The 25,640-nt window shown below is 38.1% G+C and overlaps 1 protein-coding gene across 1 annotated transcript in view; it reads right to left on the reverse strand.

Moving 5' to 3' along the window:
* Positions 1–24,546, reverse strand: part of XPOT (exportin for tRNA) — a 37,043-nt gene extending 12,497 nt beyond the window's left edge. The window contains exons 1-16 of the mRNA XM_019454989.2: positions 24,280–24,546; positions 21,037–21,170; positions 17,148–17,230; positions 13,858–13,914; positions 13,098–13,167; positions 12,148–12,366; positions 9,277–9,461; positions 9,008–9,176; positions 7,205–7,441; positions 5,161–5,199; positions 4,972–5,034; positions 3,915–4,039; positions 3,067–3,211; positions 2,797–2,916; positions 2,342–2,436; positions 1,486–1,555 (exon numbers count right to left, since the gene is read on the reverse strand). Of these exons, the coding sequence (XP_019310534.1) occupies positions 1,486–1,555; positions 2,342–2,436; positions 2,797–2,916; positions 3,067–3,211; positions 3,915–4,039; positions 4,972–5,034; positions 5,161–5,199; positions 7,205–7,441; positions 9,008–9,176; positions 9,277–9,461; positions 12,148–12,366; positions 13,098–13,167; positions 13,858–13,914; positions 17,148–17,230; positions 21,037–21,096 (1,737 nt within the window). The 5' untranslated portion in view covers positions 21,097–21,170; positions 24,280–24,546. The remainder of the gene's footprint in view (positions 1–1,485; positions 1,556–2,341; positions 2,437–2,796; positions 2,917–3,066; positions 3,212–3,914; positions 4,040–4,971; positions 5,035–5,160; positions 5,200–7,204; positions 7,442–9,007; positions 9,177–9,276; positions 9,462–12,147; positions 12,367–13,097; positions 13,168–13,857; positions 13,915–17,147; positions 17,231–21,036; positions 21,171–24,279) is intronic.
* Between the last annotated feature and the right edge of the window lie 1,094 nt (positions 24,547–25,640).

The raw sequence follows: 25,640 nt of genomic DNA on the forward strand, positions 1-25,640 counted from the left end.
GCTGGGCTCTGCACTGACAATGCAGACTGTTTGAGAGTCTCCCTCTCTCTCTGCCTCTCCTCTGCTTGCACTCTCTCTCTCAAAATAAATAAACTTAAAAAAATTTACATAAAAATCTAGTTTTAGAACAAATTATGTGGTGATTTTATTTAAAAGAGTACCTACCTCATTTATTAAAAGAAGCATGTCCCCATATAGAAGTAGCTAAAGCATTTAAGTACCACTAGGACCAATCACTGCTTTAGGGGTTAAAAACACCAAGATAAAGCAGCCATATGGATATTAGGTCCTGGGGCACCCGGGTGGCTCAGCTGGTTGAGCATCCAACTTCGACTCAGGTCACGACCTCACAGTTGGTGAGTTTGAGCCCCGAATCAGGCTCACTGCTGTTAGTGCACAGCCCACTTCAGGTCTTCGGTCTCCCTTACCCAACCTCCCCCCCTTCATGTTCTCTCTCTCAAAAATAAATATTTAAAATAAAAAATAAATGAGTTAATTAACGGTACTTAAAAATGGGTACTCATGACCCTATTAAGCAGACAACATTCAGTAAAAGCCTCTAAACCAAGTGTTTTTATATACTAAAAAGGGATTGCAGCTATAGTTTAAGCCCTTGTTTATACAAACAGTATAAAAAAAATCAAAGATTTCTAATATGTATAAGATGATATTGCTACATAAAACTTTCTGAATGCCTAGGTCTTATAAGGTCACTGTAAAGCTGCCAAGGAAAACTGGCATTAATTAGGTGAAGTTCTTTCATATATAGGTTTTTGTAATATGCCAAGACAATTTAAGCATATAATTCATTAGTAATCTTTCATTTAGTGAAATTATGTAACCACTGAACCCTAAGTTTTGATATTCAATGAAAAGAACAAAAGTATTATTTTATGTTTAACACTTCTCAAGTGGAAGCTTTAGTAGGAACTTTTATCAAAATGAAAAAAATGAGTCAACGTCAGTATACAAAAACATGTAGAGGTCAAAATATACTTACAAAGTATCTCAATTTAAATCTTTCTGATGAAATGAATACCAAAATATCAACCAGCATTTAAACATTTTTAGCCAAAGCCTTAAATTACTCAAAAAAAGTCACTCTACTGGTAGTAGTCACTTAGAATGGCTAATATGATCATATACTAAATAAGAAATAATTTAGAAATTAAATTTTTCCTTCTCCGTAAGATACTTCCAACATTTAACAGTGAGAACAGACCGTATCTCATTCTGCCAAATTTATCAGTCAATTCCTGATTATTTTCTATCACTATTTTATTAATTCTAGTACTATGTTTACTAATCCTAACAGAATTTTGGTAAACAGAAGTAATTAATCCTTGTACACACCCTCTTCCTCTCTGCCACCCTGACCCTTCATTAAGAAAACTGCCTACAAGGCATTAGCATTAAAGGCTAAAGGCACGTATGGCTTCAATGATATTTGGAGAGAATCTGTAATTTGGAAAGATAGATACTTACAGGTGGAGAAAGCTCTAATAAATCTTGTATCCTATTCAGAATATCCTCAATGAAAGGATTCATTTGTTTACTGAAAAAAGGCAAAAGAAGAAAAAAATCACAATTATGTAAATAGTGCTCAAAATACCAAATCCCCCTTTATAAAGGGCAGAACTAAAAAAAAAAGTTCCGTTCTACGTTAGTCAGTGTAATCATTAAGACTAGCTATGATTTTTTAAAATTATAACCTTATAAGCCTTAGGATGAGTTTTCATTCCCCCCAAAAATGGTACTAGTAAAAAAAAAAACAAAAACAGATTAGGTTAGAAAATTGATTTCTAAGAATAAGAAATATATTCTTTAGAATTTCAAAGAAGGCATACAGTTACAGCACCAATAAAACTGTTGGCTAAATAAATAACTAATGCCATTACGTCTGACTTCAGCTCAGGTCATGATCTCACAGCTCATGAGTTTGAGCCCCACATCAGGCTCTGTGCTGACAGCTCAGAGCCTGTCACCTGCTTTGGATTCTGTGTCTCCCTCCCTCTCTCTCCCTCCCTTGCTCATGCTCTCTCTCTCTCTCTCTCTGTCTCTCACAAGTGAGTAACGAACATTAAAAAAAAAAAATTAAATAACTAATGCCGTTAATGACAACAGCTGTTCTATATAAAGGTATGCTTTATTTGCAAAGTACCTGGGGCTAATGAATAGTAAATGAAGTCGTAACATTATGATACCAAAAAAGAACATTTCATTAAAAAAAAAGCCTTAGAACAAAAAGAACCAAATCTACACTAGGTTTTTAGAAAATAATTTATAGGTCGTATTTAATAATCTTAAAAAGGACACATAACAGCTGATATTTCGTACTTACTTTAGAGACTTGACAAATCTGGAAAACAGGTAAGCAGCTCGGCTCCGCACTTTGGCACTAGAATGCCGCAGACCCCTATGATCTAAGAAGGCCATCTAAGGAAACGGAGACACTTTCACTACTTCTGCACTTACTTACGGCTTTTATTGTTATTGTCACAATACATGTTTGTTCCCATCAGATTTTACTTCTTAGCTCCCAGAAGGCAGGAACCTGGTATATTTAACAAATAATTCTTGAGGACACCAATAGGCCCTGGAGGACTTGTTTTAGATGACTGATTAAGCCAGAAACTGTCTATTTTAAAGAAATAGAGGAGGGGTCGGTTTCAGTGTATTCAAGAGTTTCTGAGAGCTTCTGGCTCCAAGAAAATGTATACAAATAGACTACTATCTGCTCATTAGCAGAAATACCTGGAAAAAAACCCAGAAACTGAGGATAAAATATATACTTACTAGGACACATGGAATGTGTTGAGGTTCAACTGTGAAAAACTTTTCATATCTAACAACAGTTTCGAAGAACTCCAATGTCACAGATGTATGCTGATAGGAACTAACTCCTGATGTTACCAACTGGAGCAGAAAAAAGTTAAGACATCTGTCCTTAATTCATTGTAACATCAAAATACCCCAGTATTAACAGATGCTAATTAAGGAACTCCCATTAGCTTGCAGTGAAAACAGAAAATTATGTTCAAAATAAATGATCTGTAGTATACTTACAGTTCGCATCATATCCTGCAAAGCACTAGCTTTTGAAACATCACCTGAGAAGTGAGCACCATGAGATACTGGAAGAGCTTCTGCCAACATATACAGCAGTCTTATTGCTACTTCAACCTCCATAAAACGTGTAGTCTGCCAATTCCTACCAAGAGAGAACATGTACATGACATCTGCATATAAACATTCTATAGAACACCAACAAAAGCCTCTTTAGTTATTAAGAAATCATAGTAATGGTTAATTTTAACAGGCAACAAAATTACATCACAAAATTAGAGATGACTCGTGATACATTTCGCTGTTTATGTTCCAAAAGCAGTGTTTTCCCCACAAGGATCATCATAAATGGAGACAACAACGACATGGACGGAGCTAGAGAGGATAATGCTAAGTGGAATAAGCCAGAGAAAGACAAATGCCCAATGACTTCACTCGTATGTTGAATTTAAGAAACAAAACAGACACAGGAAAAAGAGATAAAAAGAGAGAAAGACAAACCAAAAAACAAAAGAGAACTAGAGAATAAACTGATGGTTACCAGAGGGGGGAGGGGAAGGGGATGAAATAGGTGAAAGGGATTAAGAGTGCACTCATGGTGAGGAGCACCGAGTAATGTGTAAAGCTGAATCACTATAATGTACACCTGAAACTAATATAACACTGCAGGTTACCTATACAGGGATTAAAAAAAAAAGATAATTGGAGTCAAATGCATTGCTTCAGATACAACATAAGACCTTGGTAAATAACAAAGATTAATAAATTACACGAATCATGCACTGTAGACCATCATCACGGAGAAAAGGGAAGAGGGAGACCACTTACAAAAACAGGCACACACTTACTGCAGTGTAGAACTAAAAACTCTGCGAACAGAAGCCAGCAGTAGCTCCGGCGAAACTTGAGCAAGCCTGTCCAACAACAACTTCAGTTGTTTTCTGTATTCTACAAACATGGCTTCATCTTCACCCTAAGACAGATTTTTAAATTCTCATTTTAAAACTTAAAAGACCTTAAAATTCATGTAAATGGTTCATTCTCATACAGTTTTCTGCATTTGTAAATTTAATATGTACTTTTTTCGTTAATATTTATTTATGTAGGAAAAATTACTACGTTTAGTAGCCTTTCCTCCCCTGTTCACAACAAACATTTCTGAACACAGCCCTAGCCCTCAAAAGCCTAGAGCCAGAAAAAGTATAGGGAGGAGGTTAAGGACAAGAACCTAGAGGCAGAATGGATTCACAATGGGCTTCACAAAAGGTTCACCACCTTATTCATACTCCTTGTATCTTGTAATATCTTATAAAGATATTGTATATAACAAGTTTCATACTAAAGTGTGCAATTTGTTCATTATCATCACCATTACCTTTTTATAGTCCAAAGTTTTTGAAAGCCTCAGATGGGGAATTGAACACTTAGCACATTGCAAAATAGTATAAACCACGCTTGAGTTGATAGAAAGTACTTGACGATCCTTGTGTGTAAAATAACTCACTGGCAACCCTGGACAAGACTTGTAGCTACAAGAAGTCCAGAGAGTTAAGTGCTTCATTCCCACTTTCCCATAGACACTTATGATCTGAGGTCCACTGACAAGGTCTCAACTCATCACTTCTATTAAATACAAAGTGAGATATGATCAGCAATTGTATTGTCAATATTTTACGAAATTCAGTGCTACAATAAGTGTTTTAAAAAGGGATAAAATACCAAACAGGCATTTTTTGAGGGTATTATGAAGGATTATGAGGCTTCTATTAATTTCACCTAAGGTGGAGGTCAATATAAGCAAGAGTGTTAAAATGTTTGTTTTATTTAAAGAACTCTAAGCAAAACTGAAAATGTTAATTTGAGGTAAGCGAATAAAACTGATTTCTTCCCAATGAAAATTCTTACCTCATTTTCAAAGTTATATTCTTCATCGTAAGTCAGTTTTTTCATAACGGCCAACATGATTGCCTAAAATTAAGAATAAATATCTTGGGTCAGTTTCCTTTGACATATTTTGAAGTTGTTATATTTCAAGACAGACTGCAGTCACAAATTCTGGTATCACTTTATAAGAAGCAAAAATAAGTCAATTACCTCTACATTAGCTTTTTGCTGATCCGAGAGCACTGTAAGCTGTTAAAAAAAAAAGCAAGCAATAATTTATTAGGTTTCCTAAAGTCGTACTGATCAAAATGTTTTTTTCATCAATTAAGACCTTTTAAAACATGCACACAACTTTTGTGGAGGGCAGTTTGGTAGTACCTTTCTGCATTTAAAATGCACCTAACCTAAGATCTAGCAAGTCCATTTCTAGTAAATAACTTGACACATAGATGAATTTCAACTATAAGGATTATTTATAATGTATTCAGCAAAGAAGTTTACAGGACAGTAAAGTATGGTCTTCCCTTATTTTCAAACAAGGCAAAAAAAAAAAAAAAATGCTAGAAATCCATTAAGAGACATACAGTGGAATTACCAATAGTCATTTTAACTTTCTTCACGTCTTTCCGTTACCTAAAATTTCTTAAGGTATGTATGCAGACATCTGTTATGTTTTCAACAATAATATAGAAGCTAAACTCAGTTTGGAAAAAAATCATTTTAAGCTGGACTTGATTCAACTAATCAAATGTAAATAAAATAGCAACGGTTTTCTCATCTAATTACATAATGAGAAGTTATTAATTTGTTTTTAATAAATCTGCCCTGCTGTGTGATTAAAAAAAAAAAATTTACTTATTTATTTTGAGTGAGAGAGAGAGAGAGAGGGGCAGAGAGAGAATCCCAAGCAGGCTCTGCATTGTTAGTGCAGAGATGTGGGGCTCGATCTCAGGAACCATGAGATCACATCCTGAACCAAAATAAAGAGTTGTATGCTTAATCACTGAGCCACTAGGCACCCTAGGGCCTGCAGCCTTTTAAAAATTACTAACTTCTTGAGGAGCTGGGTGGCTCAGTTAGTTAAGTGTTCGACTCTTGATTTCAGCTCAGGTCATGATCTCACAGTTCGGTTCGTGAGTTTAAGCCCACTGATAGTGTGGAAGCTGCTTGGGATTCTCTCTCTCCCTCTCTCTCTACCCCTCCCCCTGTGCTTGTGCTCTCTCAAAATAAATAAAATTAAAAAACCCTTTAAAACAACAACAACAAAAAAATCAGCAACTTCTCAGGGCACCTGGGTGGCCCAGTAGGTTGGGCGTCTAACTCTTGATTTCAGCTCAGGCCATAAACTCATGGTTTGTGGGATCAAGCCCCATGTTGTAGGGCTCTGTGCTGACAGCACGGAGCCTGCTTGGGATTCTCTCCCTCTCTCTACCCCTCCTCTACTCTCTGTCTCTCAAAAATAAACAGGGGTGCCTGGGTGGCTCAGTTGGTTAAGCCTCCAACTTCCACTCTGGTCACGATGGCAAAGTTTGTGAGTTTGAGTCCCACATTGGGCCCTGTGCTGTCTGTCAGAGCCTGGAGCCTGCTTCAGATTCTGACTCCCTCTCTCTCTGCCCCTCCCCATGCTTGCATGCATGCTTTCTCTCTCTCAAAAATAAATATTAAAAGAAAAAAATGAACAAAAATAAATAAATGGCTACAAGCCCTAACATGGAGACTATTACTGTCTACATTTTAAGTCCTTATTGGAAACAACTCTGTAAGGAGAGATTTTTAATTGTAAAAAATTATTTATAAGTAACGTATATTTAGTTAAAATAATGAATGATGTTTAACAAAATTTCTACTATATTTAAAACCAAGCACAGGGGCACCTGGGTGGCTCAGTCGATTAAAGTATCCGACTCTTAGCTCAGCTCGGGTTTTGATCTCAGGTTCTTGAGTTCAAGCCCTGAGTTGGGCTCCACGCTTGGCATGGAGCCAAAACAAACATACACAGATTCAAAATGAAAAAATAACGTAAACCTACAGCTAATTCTGGAGCTTGTTAAAATCTAGCAAATTTTAGATTCTGGCCATTCTCGTTTTCTGGCTAAGAAGTTGGAAAAAAAAGAAGACGGAAAGACATTAATATTTAACAGTAAATGTAGCTAGCTAGTAGAATGACAGGTATTTTCTTTTTTCCTATATTTTTCAATTCTCTGTGGCTCTTCTATATTATGTACTGGACAAAAAGATTAAAACAAGGACTTACCTGTTTCAAAATATGAAGATAATCATAACAAAATCCAATAATATTAGAAGAGATGTCATCATCTTCATGAATTAGTAGCTGCAGCATCAGGGCCACTTTTGTTTCAATAGCTTGTAGTGCCTCTTGAGCATTCTTGATATCCCCATTCTTAATTAATTTAGTCCAACTAACTATCAAGGACTGTCCCATTCCATTTACCAGTTTAGAAAATCTGGCCAGGAAGTCAACATCTTCTTCCTACAAGCAATCAAAAGAGACCTCAATTTAAAACCTCCCACCTAAGAGTAAGAAGAAAAACTCTATCAACTTTAGTATGAGTCAAGTGACAATTCTACAACTCGATTTTAAACTTAACAGAAATTTAACTATTCTACTACCTGGACTGGAAACTCATTGAATTCTTCTACTATTATTGGCCATTGGTACTCTTCCAAGCAATTCTTTCCAACGGTTGTGTGCTTCTACTGCCAACGTTATAAAAGCTTAAAAAAAGAGATCTGTGGTTTCAAAACCTTCTGTCTAAATTGTTTGATTTAGTAAATATGCTATAACAGTTAATGTCACACTACAGTATAACAATCTGTAACAGTCCTTTCTGAAACTATGTGAGCCTCAACTATGCTACAGAAAGATAGAACTGCCATTATAACCACCTGCCTAAGGTCATACCAGTGTTAAGAGTCAGAACTTAAACTTCACATTATTTTCATTAATTATTCTTACGATGATTCTTTAGAGATTTTAGTTTCATCATTTTAGGTCTTTTACCGCAGACTAAATAAGACAATTGTTAGCAATGTAAGAAAACACTACTATTCTTCTGTCGGCAAGGATAACGGTAGAGCTGTACTACTGACATACCAGCAATTCAAAGATTCCTTAGTAATTTTTTATCACTGTCACAGGCAAAAGAGAAACCTTCATGGGGCGCCTGGCTGGGTCAGTCAGTCGAGCATCCAACTTCAGCTCAGGTCGGGATCTCACGGTTTGTGAGTTTGAGCCCCACATTGGGCTCTCTGCTGTCAGCACAGAGCCTGCTTTGTTTCCTCTGCCTCCCTTTCTCTGCCCCTCCCCCACTTGCACTCTTTCAAAAATAAACATAAAAAAAAAATCTTAAAAACAAAACCCCTCCATATTCTGTTTCTAAATTACTTATTTACCACACTCAGAGCCCTCACTCTGTTGGGGCTACAACGTACATAGCTCAAATGAATAACAATCAAAAGTATGGTGAAAATATAACATTTATAACGGGGTATAGTTTTGGTCAAAACACACTGCCATGTATATAGGATATTCCTTGCTATTTAAAGGACAGACCAATGGTATCAGATTCAACTGGGAGTTTGTTAAAAATGCACAACTGCAGGTACCATCCCAGGTCTTCAACTTTAAGAACTGGTATAATTATATATATATATATATATATATATATATATATATATATATATATACATACACACACACACACACACACATATATATTATAGATATATAAGTACAAGTATGTATATTATATATGTATTATTATATATATTATGTATACATTATAGTATATATAATATATACGTCATAATAAGTATTATTATATATGTAATTATTGAATATAACAATATAATTTACTGTCCAAGGCAAATGCTACAGCGAACATTATGGCTTTCTGAATACAGTGTTTCCTTATTTACAATCTCAAGGAGAGTTTACAACATTGGGGAAAAAAGGAAAAAAGAAAGCGTATTTAAATTAATACCTGTCCTACTTTGTTCTAACAATTTTGAAAACTTAATACGTAAATTTACCGACCTGGTCAATGCTGAAAAACCCAGCAGACTGTAATACTTGACACAAAGATTCTACTAGTTTCATTTTATCAACAGGATCCATTCCTTTATTTACAATTTCAAATAAACAGTCACATGCTTCTTCCCGTAGAACTTCTATTGACATATGACCTAGCAGCATATTTATAAACCTGGCAACAGCAAAATAAAACTGTTACAACATTTTCAAACACATGAGTTTTACACACTGTATTTTGTAGACTTAAATCCTGATAATATATGTATACTTACCTATCATTGGCTATAAGGGATAAGTCTATCCAAGAGACGTAAGCCCCAACTACCTCAAGGCACTGACATGTCACTTCTGAATTAGTATACTGATAATTTTGTAAGATTTGGTACCATGATTCCACTAAGTTTGGAATGCACTGCTCCCTCATGGTATCTTTTATTAGAGTATTCCTACGAGCCTCCTAAAAAACAAAATAAAACATCTTATGCATCGAGTAGATTACCACACAAAATAATTTTTTTTTCAACGTTTTTTTTTATTTTTTTTTTATTTTTGGGACAGAGAGAGACAGAGCATGAACGGGGGAGGGGCAGAGAGAGAGAGGGAGACACAGAATCGGAAACAGGCTCCAGGCTCCGAGCCATCAGCCCAGAGCCCGACGCGGGGCTCGAACTCACGGACCGCAAGATCGTGACCTGGCTGAAGTCGGACGCTTAACCGACTGCGCCACCCAGGCGCCCCCACAAAATAATTTTTGACATCTGAACAGTTACACAAATTTCCTCACTACTAAACTTCCAGACTTGTTAACACATTCCCTGCCACTATTTTCTATTTCTCAACTCTAAAATCATATCCTGTGATTCTTTTAATTTCCTTTTTCTGTTGCATTCCACAGCGCCAGATTTCTTATTAGACATAAACCATAGGGGTGCCAGGGTGGCTCAGTCAGTTAAATCAACTTTGGCTCAGGTCATGATCTCATGGCTTGTGAGTTCGAGCCCTGCATTGGGCTCTGTGCTGACAGCTCAGGGCCTGGAGCCTCCTTTGGATTCTGTGACTCCCTCTCTCTGCCCCTCCCCTGCTCATGTTCTGTTTCTCTCTCTCTCTCTCTCTCTCTCTCTCTCTCTCTCTCTCACAAATAAACATTAAAAACAATTTTTTTAATAAAAAAAACCCAACTATAAATAAGCATTACTTAGAAATCTAAAGCGTATGATAAAAGGTACTTGTCAATATTATACAAACATGATTATTTAACCTACGTAAGAGAGTGGAAATTTGTTCTTAATTAAAATTTTTTTGAGTATAGTTGACTTACAATATTACAGCAGTTTCAGGTATACAACATAGTGAATCAACATCTTTATACATTCTGCAGGAATGGTAATAATTTAAATGCATAATAATAACCTTTACAGTTTTAAGTATTTCTGACATATGACTTTATTTTATACATTTGAATCAAGCAATTTTTTTTAATGTTTATTTATTTTTGAGATAGGGGCAGAGAGAGAGGGACCACTATAGTGCAGAGCCCAATATGGGGCTCGAACTCACAAACCGTGAGATAATGACCTGAGCCAAAGTCGGACACTTAACTGATCCACCCAGATACTCCTGAATCAAGCAATTTCTATTGTGTCCTTTAAGAAGAAGGTGAAGGGTGCCTGGGTGGCTCAGTCAGTTAAGTGTCCAACATTGGCTCAGGTAGCGATCTCACAGTTCATGGGTTCAAGCCCCATGTTAGCTCTGTGCTAAGAGCTCAGAGCCTGGACTGCTTCAGATTCTGTGTTTCTCTCTCTCAAAAATAAATAAACATTAAAAAAAAAAAAAAAAAAAAGAATAAGGAGAAAGTGTGGTGCCTGGGTAACTCAATCAGTTAAGCATCTTACTCTTGATTTTGGCTCAGGTCATGATGTTGCGGTTTTTTTGTGAGATCAAGACCTGTGTCAAGCTCTGCACTGACATCACGGAGCCTGCTTGGATTCTCTCTTCTCTCTCTGCCCTTCCCTGCCCACGTGCTCTCAAAATAAATAAACCATTAAAAAAAAGTGAAAGAATAAGGAGAAAAGTTATATCAGATAATGAAGAAATAAAGACTAAGGTGATGGGCTGTGTAATTGAGAATACAGAAGAAAGGGCACAGATTGATAAGCAACGATACCTCCTCACTAACTATATAGCAGGAGTAAATACAGACTGCATTGCTTCAAAAATTCCTAAGAGAACCAATTTGTGTAGTTCATTGGAGAAAGTACTTGCCTCATTACAAAACAAATGAACAAAAAAACCCCAAAACCACCAAAAAAACAAAAAACAAAAAACAAACCTCTAAAGTAATACTCTAATTTCAACATACACTTGGGGGAAAAAAGCCAGTTCAAGTTCCTTTGTAGAACAAAATTAAAAATGGGTGAATTTATAATCATTGCAAAAATTTGGGGATACCTGGCTGGCTCAGTTGAAGAGCATACAACTCTTGATCTTGGGGATGTTTGAGCCCCATGTTGAATGTAGAAATTACTAAAATAAATAACAAAAAAAAAAAAAAAAGAAGAAAGAAAAAGAAAAGAAAACGTGTCTCCAGGGATGCCTGGGTGGCTCAGTGTGTTAAGCATCTGACTTCAGCTCAGGTCATGATCTTACAGTCCATGGGTTTGAGCCCCATGTCAGGTTCTGTACTGACAGCTCAGAGCCTGGAGCCCAGTTCAGATTCTGTGTCTCCCTCTCTCTCTGCCCTTCCCCTGCTTGCACTCTGTCTCAAAAATAAACATTAAAAAAAAATATTTTTTTTAATTAAAAAAAAAAAAGAAAATGTGTCTCTGAATAAAAGAGACATCCCACTCTTTTTTTATTATGTTCCCATCACCTCCTACAAAATCTTCATTAAAAACTAACAATTACAGGCACTTGGGTGGCTCAGTTGGTTGAGCATGCAACTCTTGATTTCAGCTCAGGTCATGATCTCACGGTCTTGGGACTGAGCCCTGCATTGGGCTCAGCACAGAGCCTGCATGGGATTCTTTCTCTCTCCCTGTCTGCCCCTCTTGCGCTCATGAACTGGATTCTCTCACGCATGCTCTCTCTTTCAAAATGGATAAACTTAAAAAAAATCAACTAACAATTAATGGGAAGTTACTTGCCTCTGATGTATGCACCACATCACGATCCACCAACTCGGAATCAATTGCCATGAGGATTCGGAGGTACAGATCTACTCCCCTTGGATTTAGGTCCACTACTGAGAGAATGTCAAAAAAAAACTTGGGCCATCTAGTGAGATATTCTGTAACAAAAAGCAAGGCGAAGACTTGGGCTGCTTTATTTCGTATAAAGGTCTTCTCTGGTTGGGGATTCAGCATCTGACAAACAGAGAAATTGTCCTTGAAATCAAATGTAAACTGGAAACTCTCATACTGTTTTCCTATTTATCATCGATAGGCAAAAACTCACCAAACCTCTACACAGTCTAGATTAGCTATGCAACAAATATGCTTAAAAATTACCAAAGTATTTAAGTGATTACCCAGGTGGAAAAGAGTCAAAGATGGTTACTTCTCTTTCTCACACTTTTAGAGAAAAGTTTCACATGTAGAGTTTTACTACTTACTCCTTTTACTAACTGCTTTTCTTCTAGCTGTTTGCTCTTTAAGGAAAATAAAAATTCCACCTACATAACTACTACTTTATATGTTAAGATTAGTTAAAATTAACAAAAAAGAACACAACATGAACAAAAAACTCTAAGATTCCCCCCCCCCCCCTTTGTAAAGAGGCTGTCCAGGAGGGCTCATGTTTAAAAGTAAACAAGTATCTGTTTCTGTCAAGTAGTTAAACAACAACAAACTATTTTAAAACCAAGTTTCAACAATGTGTCATGGAAAGCATGACAGTTTCAGTTATTGATATAATTTTAAATCATTGCTAGGCTTTCTTATACCCATGATCTTTGAAATCAGCACTTTCTAAAAGAGCTATGGGATCAAATGGAGGATAAATGTCCAACATTTTTGAGGTAAAATTTTAAACTCTTACAAAACTAAAAATTTAAATATCTGGCAATTTGAGGTACGGAATAAAATTACTAGTTTACCTGAGCTTGAAGCCAAGAGATGAGCGTCTCCCTAATTAGTTGTTGCTGAACTGTAGTTAGTTCTGAGTATCTGTCCAAAATAGAGAAGAAAAATAGTAACGCCTGTATTTGGTGTCTGTGGTTTAAAAAGTAACAGCCTCATATATTTGAAAGGGAAAATCTATGTAACACTCAATTACTTAAAACTCCCTAAAATAAATTGAGAATGCTTCTCATCATGGCTTTAAAGAAAAGACGGGTGGGCCTGGTAGGTAGTATATCAACCACTGATCTTAGTTTAAGGTTCAGCTCACGTGAAAATAAAATGGGAGCTGTGGAATTTTTCAAATGGAAATATGGCTATGTTTTGAGGTCTGTGACTTACAAAATAAATCGACAGGCAAACCAAGGGTCCTCTGAGCAGTGATTCACTGTTTTCTGCTTAATTGAGGCAGGTTTCTAAATGCAAACGGCCACACTGCCACTAACCTCCAACAGAGTTATCATGTAGAAAACAGGTTTGCTGTTGCTAGATCTTCTGATTTTTCCAGAGAAGCTTGAAATCTAATTTGTTGTGTGAAATGTCTGGATTTTTTATTGTAACCAATGAAGTCAGTATTTTTAAAACACTTTGGAATAAATCAAAACACATCTATAAACTGGATGTGACTTATGCACTCTCAACCTACAGCTTATATTATGATTTTCCCAGAAAAAAACTAACTTAGAAAATGGTCTCTCCTCACAAATTTCAGAGTCAAAACAGTGAGAAAAGCCTTACTTGTATTTAACTTGATGTTCCAGTACTTGAAAGCAGAAAAACTTTATGTGATCATCACTAAAAAAGAAAAAAGGAAAACCAGGTTAGAACAGAATTTAGAGAAAACAAATCAAAAGTAAAATACTAGTGAAACAGCTGAAAAGTTTCTCAAAGGAGACCTTTGGCTTCCTTTCTACCTCTTGATCTCATATGTTACGCAGATATCCATTTGTTTAGAACTTCAATATTATACAATGATGAATATTTCCATTAAATCTGATAAGCAAAATGATGACAAAAATTAAGATGCAGCTTAAGTATACCGCTTTGCGAACAGAAGGGATTCCCCCTAAATTCTAGATGTTTGGATTCCTGTAACAACTCCTACACTTTACAACAGAAAGGCTAGAATAGGGGTAGAATAACAAATGGTCAAATACCCAGAGATTGATTCCAACAGAGATTAGTAACTGAAATCATACTTAAAATTCAACCCTAGACAGCTCCATTGCACCAAATCCAAAACGAGCAGTGTCACTCGGACTGGTAGTTCAGCCTCAAAATGTCATGCAGAAAACCAAGTTACAGATACACTGCCCTTGTAAGAAGGGAGCAAAAATCAGTTATCTACCAGTTTTCTACTCTCAAGGGTCTCTCTAGGGGTGATGCAGAGCTGCAGTGAGTCAACTACAATCTCTAACAAAATCCGTTTAGAGAACAACAGGGGTGCCTAGGTGGCTCAGTCGATTTAAGTGTTCAAGTGGGTTTCAGCTCAGGTCAAATGGTCTTGCGGTTCGGTTCGTGAGTTCGAGTCTCCCATAGGGCTCTGCGGTGGCAGGGCGGAGCCTGCTTGGGATTCTCTCTCCCTCTCTCTGTCCCACCCCTGCTCTCAACTCTCTCTCTCTCAAAATAAATAAATAAACAAAGCAAAACCAAAAATACCAGCAATAACAACAATCTGTTCATGTAGTGTAGTTTGTCTGGGCCAGCCTTAATCATTGAACAATTTTTCATATCTAAAGCTAACTGGTAAACACAAGGATAGGCAGTATCTTAATTTAGACTACATGAATTAACTAAACAAAATAATTTCACACACAAGAAGTTGAAACAATCTTTTAATTAAGTTAGGTTTAATTACCACCTCTTCTGAGAACTTAAGGTTTCTATCCTTACCATGGATGACACTGAAGCCTTAACTGAACTATAAAAGACTTAGGTTTCCACTGGAAAATATACTACAGAAATCCTTTTAAAAGCCAGATCTTATATCCTCTAAGGCATATAGATGTTCTCGAAATAAACTCTAACGTGGAGTACTTGGTTCCAACCGTCAACGGTGGCAACTCACAGCCACAGCACGTTGACTATGCCAGCTAGAAGCCATCACTAACACCCAGGGGCATCTACTGCCACCAGCAAGTTGTCTGCTTACCCTAAGTCAGCTGGGTTTCCCTACGCCCTACTATGTCAATTGTATGTCTTTTTCAGTTAAGTAACTTAGTTAACCATTATATAAACTAATGAAATGAGTATGAAAGTTCCTATTTTTGTAAAAATTAAGCTGAACGCTTTAAAAAGACTTCACAGGAAGTCACACTACAAAAAGGAAAAACCTTAGGACACTAATTCAAAGGGATACATGCACCCCTGTGTTTATAGCAGCACTATTTGCAATAGCCAAGACATGGAAGCAGCCCAAGTGTCCACTGAGAGATGAATGCATAAAGAAAAGGTGGTATAGATACACAATGGAATATTATTCAGCCATAAAAAAGAAAGAAATCTTGCCGTTTGTAATGACTTGGATGAAGCTAGTGTATATAATGCTAAGTGAAATAAGTCAGTCACAGAAAGAGAAATACTCTGTGATTTCACTCATATGCGGAATTTAAGAAACAAATGAACAAAGGGGAAAAAATAAAAGCGAGATACATAAACCAAGAAAAAGACTTTTAATTATAGAGAACAAACTGATGATTACCAGAGGCGAGGTGGCTAAGGGAATGGGTTAAATAGGGAATGGGTTAAATAGGTGATGGGGATTAAGGAGGGCACTTGTCATGATGAGCACAGGGTGATCACTATATTGTACACCTGGAAACAATATAACACTGCATGTTAATTAACTGGAATTAAAATAAAAATTTTTAATAATTTTTTTTCCTTTTTAAGTTTTTAAAATTTATTTTAGAGAGAGAGCGTATGCCAAGCCAGGGGGAGGAGCAGGGGATTGGGGGGAGAGGAGAAGAGGGAGGGAGGGAGAGAGAGAAAGCGGGGGGGGGAGGGAGGGAGGGAGAGAAAGAAAGGGGGGGGAGGGGGAGGGAGGGGGAGGGAGAGAGAAAGAAAGAAAATGAATCTTAAGCAGGCTCCACATTCGGCACAGAGCCCGACACAGGACTCAATCCCCCAATCCTGGGATCACAACCTGAGCCAAAATAAAAAACTGGGACACTCAACTGACTGAGCCACTCAGGCACCCCTAAAATAAAATTTTTAAAAAGGGGGCACCTGGCTGGCTCAGTCAGTTAAGTGACTGACTGGCTCAGGTCATGATCTCACTGTTTGTGAATCTGAGCCCCAGGTCAGGCTTTGAGCTGATGGTTCAGACAGCCTGCTTGGGACTCTCTCTCCACCTGTCCCCCACTTGTGCTGTCTCTAAGTGAATAAACAAACAAAAAGAAAAATTAAAAAAATTTGATTATAAAAGGAAAATCCTTCTGCATATTTGATGTGGGCTAGATAACTAGAAGACTTGGAGAGGTGAGGCTAAGTAACTAAACCATCTAACTTCTTCAATCCACTGGAGAGCCAAAGTGGAAACTGTAGAGGATGCATTATAGGTGTGATCAATGTAAGAATGATGAAGTGAATGGTAGTGGCATATACATAAAGGAAAGAGCTTGATTTAATATAAAGAAGCTGCTAAGTGAATGTGTATACACTCTAAATTTTTTTTATACTTTAAATTAAAATAAAAACTTAAGATACATACAATTTATGACTACCTCCTCTGCCAACCTTTTAGAAAACCATCATAAGGAAGTTCTTACTGCACTGTATTCCTGCTGGGATCTGCTATCGGGTGCAAAAAGCATACGGCAAAAGACAGACTTACTGAAAAGTCAATCCTGGAATGGCCAAATTATTAGTTTACTATTTTTCTCATTTCTACACTGAATGGTTTTCCAAAACACAAGCCATAAAATGTTTTTATGGAAACGTTTTCCAAATACAGGCAAATTTAAGAGTCCTATCAAGTTCACAGAAATTTAAATTCCTCTAAGTCATGCAAATTTTGTTTTAATTACCTGTATGTCCTTTGGGCCAGAGCTTCAGCACACACTTGCCAGGCATCTGGGGAAATCTTTAACTGCTCAAAATAGGCCAGGGCCTGTAAGATTACAAAGCCGAAAACATATGTGGAATGGTCAGTCTCAGTGCCTTACTGATACTAAAATATTTTATGAGTAGCAAACCATAAACAAATCAATCCACCTAAAAAAAAAAAAAAAAAAAAAAAGCGCTAAAATACTGGCTTCTAAGTATGTGCAACTTAGTGATCATTCCTAGAAAAAAGGTTACGTAAAAAGCAAATTCTATTAGTTAGATACTCCTGTTTCCTTACAGCAAAGAAGACAACACAAAAATGCCCTGCAGACCTCCGTGAATAATTAGGAGCATTAAGAGAAAAACCACAAGTGCTTTGTCCCGTGAATAATTAGGAGCATTAAGAGAAAAACCACAAGTGCTTTGTCGAGTGCGGTGTTCCTGAGGTATATGTAATTATAAAATGGTACATAAAGGGCATTTTTCCTATTTAATAGCAAATATGCTATTAAAGAGGTGATTACAAAATGAGTCCAATTACATGATATGAATTTTGGAAAAGTACTAACAATTGAAAAGCTTTAGGAAATGTTTCATATTTCTCTGCTTGGGAATTCAGGGCTTTGTTCAAAAATATAGTCAAGATGGATGAAGCACCAAGTCCATGTGCTCCTTACTAGATTGCTGGGAAAATGGGAACGACTTCTGCCACTCTTCCAGTAGCCTGTTTCAAATGGCATCAATGACAGATACAGATGTCACGTAGGACAATGGACAAATAGTAATCCTAGCGAGCTGTGAAAAGTACCTCAAACAGCCAAGAACACAAAAACAGTGCTAGATAATTTTAAAGCTGATATAAACCTTGAAATGACTGATATAAACCTTGAAATGACGTAGAAAGAACATTACGTATTAGAGGAACCTAATTTTAATTAGTAAATATTTTTAAAGCTATGGTTTGTGCTCCAATAGTAATGAAATAAATTGTATAGCTCTTGATCAGCAATAAAAAAAATGACAGAATATCAGTACACTGCACATATTATGTTGCGTAAATTGTTTTAGTTATATATGAGTACGTGTGTGTATATATGTGTACATGTGTATACTGTGTGTATGTATATATATACATACATATAAAATGTGTACATATGTACACATATATATACATACACACAGTATACACATGTAAAAAATATATTTACTTGGGGCACCTGGGTGGCTTAGTCGGTTAAACAATCCGACTTCGGCTCAGGTCATGGTCTCGCAGCTCGTGGGTTCAAGCTCCACGTCGGGCTCTGTGCTGACAGCTCGGAGCCTGGAGCCTGCTTTAGATTCTATGTCTCCCTCTCTCTCTGCCCATCCCCCACGCATGTTGTCTCTGTCTCTCAAAAATGAATAAATGTTAAAAAAAAATTTTTTAAATAAAAAATATATTTATTCATATATGTCTGTACACACACACATACACACAATCAAGATGTAAAATTTTTTCTTTAGGTTAGAGGTTTAAAAAAAAAGCCAAAAAGCTACCATATTTAAGTGATATTCTTTTATTATAATTGTATCAGTGAGGGATTAGGGAATGGGTTTTCATATGTGGTCTCACTGGCTGCTCCCACAAGTATAAATAATGGCTCTCTTTGAAAATTAAGACCAGAAGAACCCAGGCTGCTGCAAAGAATCTAGTTCAGTTGTTGTCTAACAATATTCCATGAAACGTTGGGTTTCCTTTAGGAACATTTATTGTCCCATTTAAGGACAAGGTGGAAGTCAATCATGTACGTTGCATTACCACCTAATGTATCACTTACCAAAAAAAAGGCGGGGGGGGGGGATTCAGTGTATCACTGACCTACCAGTTTCTTTAACTAGTAAGTTTTAAGCCAAAGACAGCGATTCCATTAAAAAAGTGAAAATAACTTGAAAGTTTTCAGTTTTTAACTGAAGTCTTTTAACTCTGAATCCATGCATTACCAACATTTTAAAATAAAATTTTGTGGCAATGATGAACAAGTCAAAGCTTTTATCACCTATTTCTTTTATTTCATACCTTTTTTCTAATGCTCTAGATTGCTGCTTCTAAGTGGCAACAGAGGCACTTCAGCTACTGCCCCTGTAGAAAAACAGAACTATAGCCAGACAACTAAGAAATGGGGTTGGCACACAGTTATCTTACAATCAAACTGAATTAGTGTCCCAACTACTCATTTCCAGCATCAGAACTATTAGAACTCACTTTAAGATTCCTTCTTTTTTATCCTAATTAATTCCATTACTCAGGATGGCTTAAGGGGATCAAATTAAGCCTGAATTTGGATGCTTAATATATGCCTATGACTGATGGAACTCAATTTTATTGATAAAAGCGTAACTTTATATTAAAACTACTAACAATGCATTAGGTTTACTTCTCCAAAAAATAAAATAATTACACATTTAAAAAATGTGTTGGGAGAGGGTACCTGGGTGGTTTGATCTGTTAAGCATCTGACTTCGGCTCAGGTCATGACCTCTCAATTTGTGGGTTTGAGCCCTGCTTCAGGCTCTGCTGACAGCTCAGAGCCTGATGCCTGCTGAGGATTCTGTCTCTGTTTCTCTCCGCCCCTCCCCTGCTCACACTCCATCTCTCTTTCTCTCAAATATAAATAAGCATTTAAAAAAATTTTTTTAATCTGTTGGATTGTGGTATTTAATAAAAAATGAATAATTTCCAAAAGGGATCATAAAAAAAAAAAAACCACAAAAGACTATAATAACAAATACTAAAAGGCTTTTAATCATAGCCATACAATACCAAGGTAAACATCTATGATACTTCAACTATGTGACTAAGGGTTTGAAGATAAGGCAGCTTAAACTCCTGTGGAAAGAAATTTGTCTACACAGAGAAAACGTGATTTTAAATGTCTTTTGATGTCCTAACTAGTTTGTTAGGTATCTTGTAACTAGCCAGATATTTAAATCTCAATTCCTGTTATTGCCCTCAATGTGGAGGGCTTGTTACTTATTCAACAGCAGAGGCATGAAACTGTATTAGAAAGTACTTGGGTTTTTTTTTGTTTTTTTGTTTACTACTGAAGAAAATTCTGCTTAAATTTTTTTTTTTTTTTTTTTTTTTTACTACTGAAGAAAATTCTGCTTAAAAGCACAAAAACTGCAATACTATTTAGTGAGATTGTTAACCTCATTTAGCTCATTTGTAAAAAATATCCTTTGCTATGAGAAGTGGAAAGAGAAAAGGATTCTCCTTCCACTTACCCTATACTTCAAAACACCCACATCTTTAACAAATGTAATTATAGGCTTGCTCTTTAGATTCTTCTTTTATCATTCAGCTATAGCCATGATTACAGGTGTAGCCTACATTATGTTTAATTGTCCAAATATCCCAGCGCCCCATGGATTCCTTGTCATCTGACCATTTTATGTAACCTAAGACATGGCATATTCTAACTGCTAATTTACATGTCTGCCTGGACTAAATAACAAGGATGTTAAGTATCATTAACATCAGACCAAGCCAGGCAATAGAAAGATAAAACACGCATGTCTGTCACTATGGAAAGTTCTTCGAAGAGTCTTTGCATTACAACTTTTAACTAAATAGAAACAATGACTGATGTGACATAAAGAGCTGCCTTGAATCACACATGGGATTTCAATACTTGTTAAACCAACTTTTAAAACACAAATCACAATGCTCACTGTTTGTATATTCAGAATATATTCAAGTACATCAAATTTGTCTCCATTCATGTCTACTCAAATGAAATCTTCATCAGATGTATTTTTTTTTTAATTCAAGTCCTCTAAAATGCAAATCTGTAGTAACCTTTAAAAAATGATTAAGCTGACTTAACTTACCCTTTGTCTGAAGTCTGAATCAGCATTTGGATTTAGCCCTAAAAGAGCCTGTTCATCCATCCCTGCTGCTATTCTTGGAGTTTTCTGATTACAATAGGCGTGCCCTCTGATCCCACAGAAGAATCCACAAACATCTGCACAGACACACAAAAAGTTGAAAGAAAACATTTGATAAACAAAATTAATGCTTATCCAGAATATCACAAGTGGATAACATTATGCAAAGAAGTTTAAATGTTAAAAGAACTTTTGAAAACTATCCAAAATTACAACTAAAGGAGCCCGTCTTAGAAGAAATACTAAATACTCCACAAATGTGTAATTTCTAAAAATCTAACATATGTCATTGATGTTCTCAAATTTTTCTTTAAGATCATGAATATAGGAAGTAACTCATCTCTAAACAGAAGTATCTAATTTATGCAATATTATTACCTCCAGTACTTAAAAGTACAACTGTATGACTACACCAAAAAATGACAAGCCTAGATTATCTTATTATACTAATTTGCCCCTTTCCATTTGTCAATATCACAAATCTTAAAAAAAAAATACAGAACTCAGAATGGCTAAATAGTGACCTCAGAGTTCAATATCCTTACTGGAGTGTCTACCAAGTACTTCAAGAGAAGTCAAATGAAAGAGAAGTGGAGGAGTGAAAAACCAGGCATTTAACTTTTAAACAACAGACTCTCTTGACAGCCACTTTTAGAAATGTTATTTCACAAAACATTTTTTAATAGTAGCTATAAAAATTGATAAAGAACTTAATACTGACTAGTCTTAAGAATATTTAGTCTCTGGAAAGCAATTCACTTTTTCACAATATATGGTCGAACGTTCTCAAGTAAGAACATGATTAAGTCCCAAAAGGCTACTTGGTTTTTGATACAATGTACAGTTGAGGAAACAAGGAACAAATTCTAAATAATGTGAAAATCACATTTATCCTCTCAATACCTATGAGGTAGAAAAACCAGGACTACTGCTCACATAAAATGGCTGTAGGGCTTTTTTTTTTGGGGGGGGGAGGGGTGTTTTAATTATCATAAACCAAAGAGAAGATCAGAGCCTAAAGAAGCCAAGAGACTAAAGGCCCGGGATGGGGGTGCACAGCCTTTCTGGGAGTGGTGAGGCCAGGATCTGATCTAGGTTAGAGGACCCCAACTACAATATGCTTTTCTGTCTTCCCCAGGGCCTGCCTGAAACAAATAAATCGGGTTATGTGCTGAGAGCCCTTGGAGAGTAAAGTCCAGCCCCTTCTTATTTCTAGATACTTGCAGACTACAGCAAGGCAGTGTAGCACCGCCCCCCCCCCCCCCCCCCCCAGGATTAAGGTGCACACACTTTTGAATGACTATTCTTCAGCTGAACCCAGCAAGGCCAGTGGTATTTGGCCTTTCATCTTTGCACTCACTGCTCTTTTCTTGTTACTTTGTTAACCCCTGCCTGTCCTTCAAAACTCAGCTTAGATGTCACCTCTTTCCAGAAAACTTCTTTGATCCCTATTGTCCAATTCTCCTAAACTGGATTAAATGCCCCTCTTAAGTGCTGATATGTTGTCGCTGCCTCCTTGTTTTCTCTCCATAATCTTGAAGGGAAAGAACTGTCTCAAATATTCACCATTATGCCTCTAAGACATAGAACATAGGCTTTGGGTTTGGAAATACCTGGATTTGTACTCCAATCTAGTAATTTTCAAACTGGGGCCACATGGACAACTAGGAAATCTGAAAAAAACAGCCCTTTCTATGAAGTGGGAAAGAGACCATCTACCTCATAAAGCTGTTAAGACTTCAGTGAGATAAGACATGTAAAGCATGCCTGGCACATAGTGGGCCCTCAACAGGTTATTTAGAATTCAGAGCTTGCCACATGGGGGAAGGGGACTACTTGGAGTAGTCTAGATTTATCATATACTAAAAAATGGGCATTTGAACAGATTGGAAAACACAGGTTTTCTTCCCTCACCCCTGCAAAAATGAAAATTTAATGATTCCTTGGAAAACTGCATACTCAGAAAATCTGAGTTTCTGTGAATTCCGTATTAAAACGTCCTATAAAATCATCTTGAATTTAGGGAAAATTGCTTAAGCTGAGTCGCTTTAGTTCTATCAAGTGAAACAGCACTGGTCTTAAGAAAAAAACTGGCCAGTAAATAACCTAAGGAAACATAAACTTGTTACCGTTGTCGGTACAGAAAGAATCCCCCATAGAGAGGCACTTGGATAAAAATCAATATGCAGTGGAACATAAATAAGCATAAAATGGTAAATTACCTACGTGTGTGTGCAAAGAACTGAAAAGTTACAACCTGTGCGAAAAGGTAACCATTCCCTCAATTAAAGGTTGTGCATGAACACTTAATGTTCTAACAAGCCACGGACGTGCAGGCTTAAACATTTGTTACAATGCGATAAACATGTCAATTACGCATCCAGCAAATGTTGTGGAGGGAAGCAAGCAACATACTTAAAATACTGAGCCCTAACTATTCCTTGATAGCCATTAAAAAAAAAAAAAAAAATCAAACAATCTGGGAAAGTTCCTCCACACCTACTAAAGACTGTTCAAAGACCAGGACTGAATCTTTCCAGTCTTTTACCACCACACTGACAAGTCGCTTTAATAAAACGTAACTTCCCCCAGTAACAACTAATTAGCACTTTCAAAAAGTACTTGTTTCTTCTAGTTATAGGGAACATCACGCTTGTCTACTCCTGCAAAACTGTGAAGGGAAGAGAAGAAATGGCGTGTCTGTGCTGGCAAAATTACTACACAGAAATACTACTTTTCTCCTTTTTGTCCTGGGGCTGGGGGGTGGGCAGCGAAGCAAGTTTGAGGTCTCCGCAGTTGAAACTGGTAGGACACGCTATTACAAATGAGGCTGGCCACCTTTAGTACATCAGGGGCCACAGATGAAGCCGACCCTCCTCGGCCGGCCTTGCCCCCTCCTCCCCCACCCCGTCCCTCCCCGAAAGGAGCCTCGTGGCAACTCGGGTGATGAAACACCGGGCAACGGGCGGCCACGCATTCGGGACGCGCTCCGCGGCGACGGCCGCGGTTCGTACCCACCCCCACCCAGTCCGCCAAGCCTTGGGGCGCACCTCCCTGGACGGCCCCCGGCCCGCACCCCAACCCTGGCGTGGGGGCTCCCCGGGCCAGTCCGCCCAGACAACTTCCCCGCATTCCCGAGCGGACCGAGGTGGATCCGGGTCCCGCCGCCCCCAAGCTCCGAGTCACCTTCCCTATCACTCCATCCCGCCTCCCCGCCTGCACTCCCGAGGGCTGGTCAGCGGAGCGGAGCGACGCCGCACGCAGGGAGCGGGGAGAGCGGCCCTCGTCCTTGTCGCCGTCGTCCTCCGCCACGGCCGCAGCGCTAATGCCGGAGACAGAGCTGGCTGGGGCCGCGCGCCGCTCCGCGTCCCCTGACGCCTTCTCTTGCGTGGCGCCGGACCGGCAACCTAGCAAGCAGGCGGGCGGGGTCGGCGCCCCAGGAAGGGAAAGAGCGCGAGGGGCCGGCTAACGCCGCCGCCGCCTCCGTCGCCGCTGAGTCAGCGCGAAGCGCGCTCCCCGCGTCGGCGCCGCGCGGGCCAGCTCCAGCAGCCTCATGGAGAGTGCAGACGGCAGCCCGCGGGCCCGGGCCGGGAGCCTACAACTCCCGGCATGCATGGGGCAGGCGGCGCTTCCGGGCGCTCGCCGGGCCTGTGGTGCATGCCGGGATGGGGTGTCCGGCGCGAGTCCCTCCCGCGCTGCTGAATCCTGGTGGTCCTAGCCGCAGGGTAGGGCGCGCTTAGCACGCTCCGTAAAGGCCTCCTCACGTTAGCTGGTGGATTCGAGTGCGGCGCTCCTGAGATCCAGATGACGTGATCCAAACCACATGTGATTCAGTTTAACTGCTCTTCCATGGTCCCACGTGTTTAGCGTCTAGGAGCGTGAGGATCCTCTCAGGGGCGCTGAAAATTCTTAAATTCCACTTGAAACGTACTAATATATTGTCATTGGCGAAAAGGAGAGCATTCTTAGGGAGTTCTGCTCTGCTCGTAGGTTACTTTTCTGGTAGTTACTTCGTTTATTCGGAGGCAGTATTGGTTCCAGCTGCCTAGATTTGAATCCCAGCCACAACCCCAACCTCTCCACCCCACACACTTGTTGACCTCAGTTTCAGGCACTTGACATTTTCTGTGTTTCAGTTTACTCATTTGTAAAATGGGGACAATAATAATACTGACCTCAAAGGGTTCTTGTGAGTATTCAGTTAATATATGCTTTTGCACACAATAAATGCTCAATATTTAGGTTTCATTGTTGATTATTCACTACTGAATACAGACTAGGCAATAGTCACTCAGACTGAAGTGACAATTTGGGAGGGGAAATTCAGAAGAGGTGTATAATAAAATTAACGTAACAACAGCTACATTTATTTAGTGACCCACTAGGTGCAAGACACTACACCACTCATATATACAATATTTTCTATCACTGTTGCATCGCGTTTGTAACTTTAAAATGTCCTGCAAAGATTCCTGTCCTAGTTCAGCGTATATCTGGAGTTTAGCACATAGGATAATGCCAGCCTGTAGTTAAAACTCAGTGAGTAG

This window comes from Panthera pardus, unplaced genomic scaffold (genome assembly GCF_024362965.1).
Source record: "Panthera pardus isolate Hobbes unplaced genomic scaffold, ASM2436296v1 HiC_scaffold_6, whole genome shotgun sequence".
Lineage (NCBI taxonomy): Eukaryota > Metazoa > Chordata > Mammalia > Carnivora > Felidae > Panthera > Panthera pardus.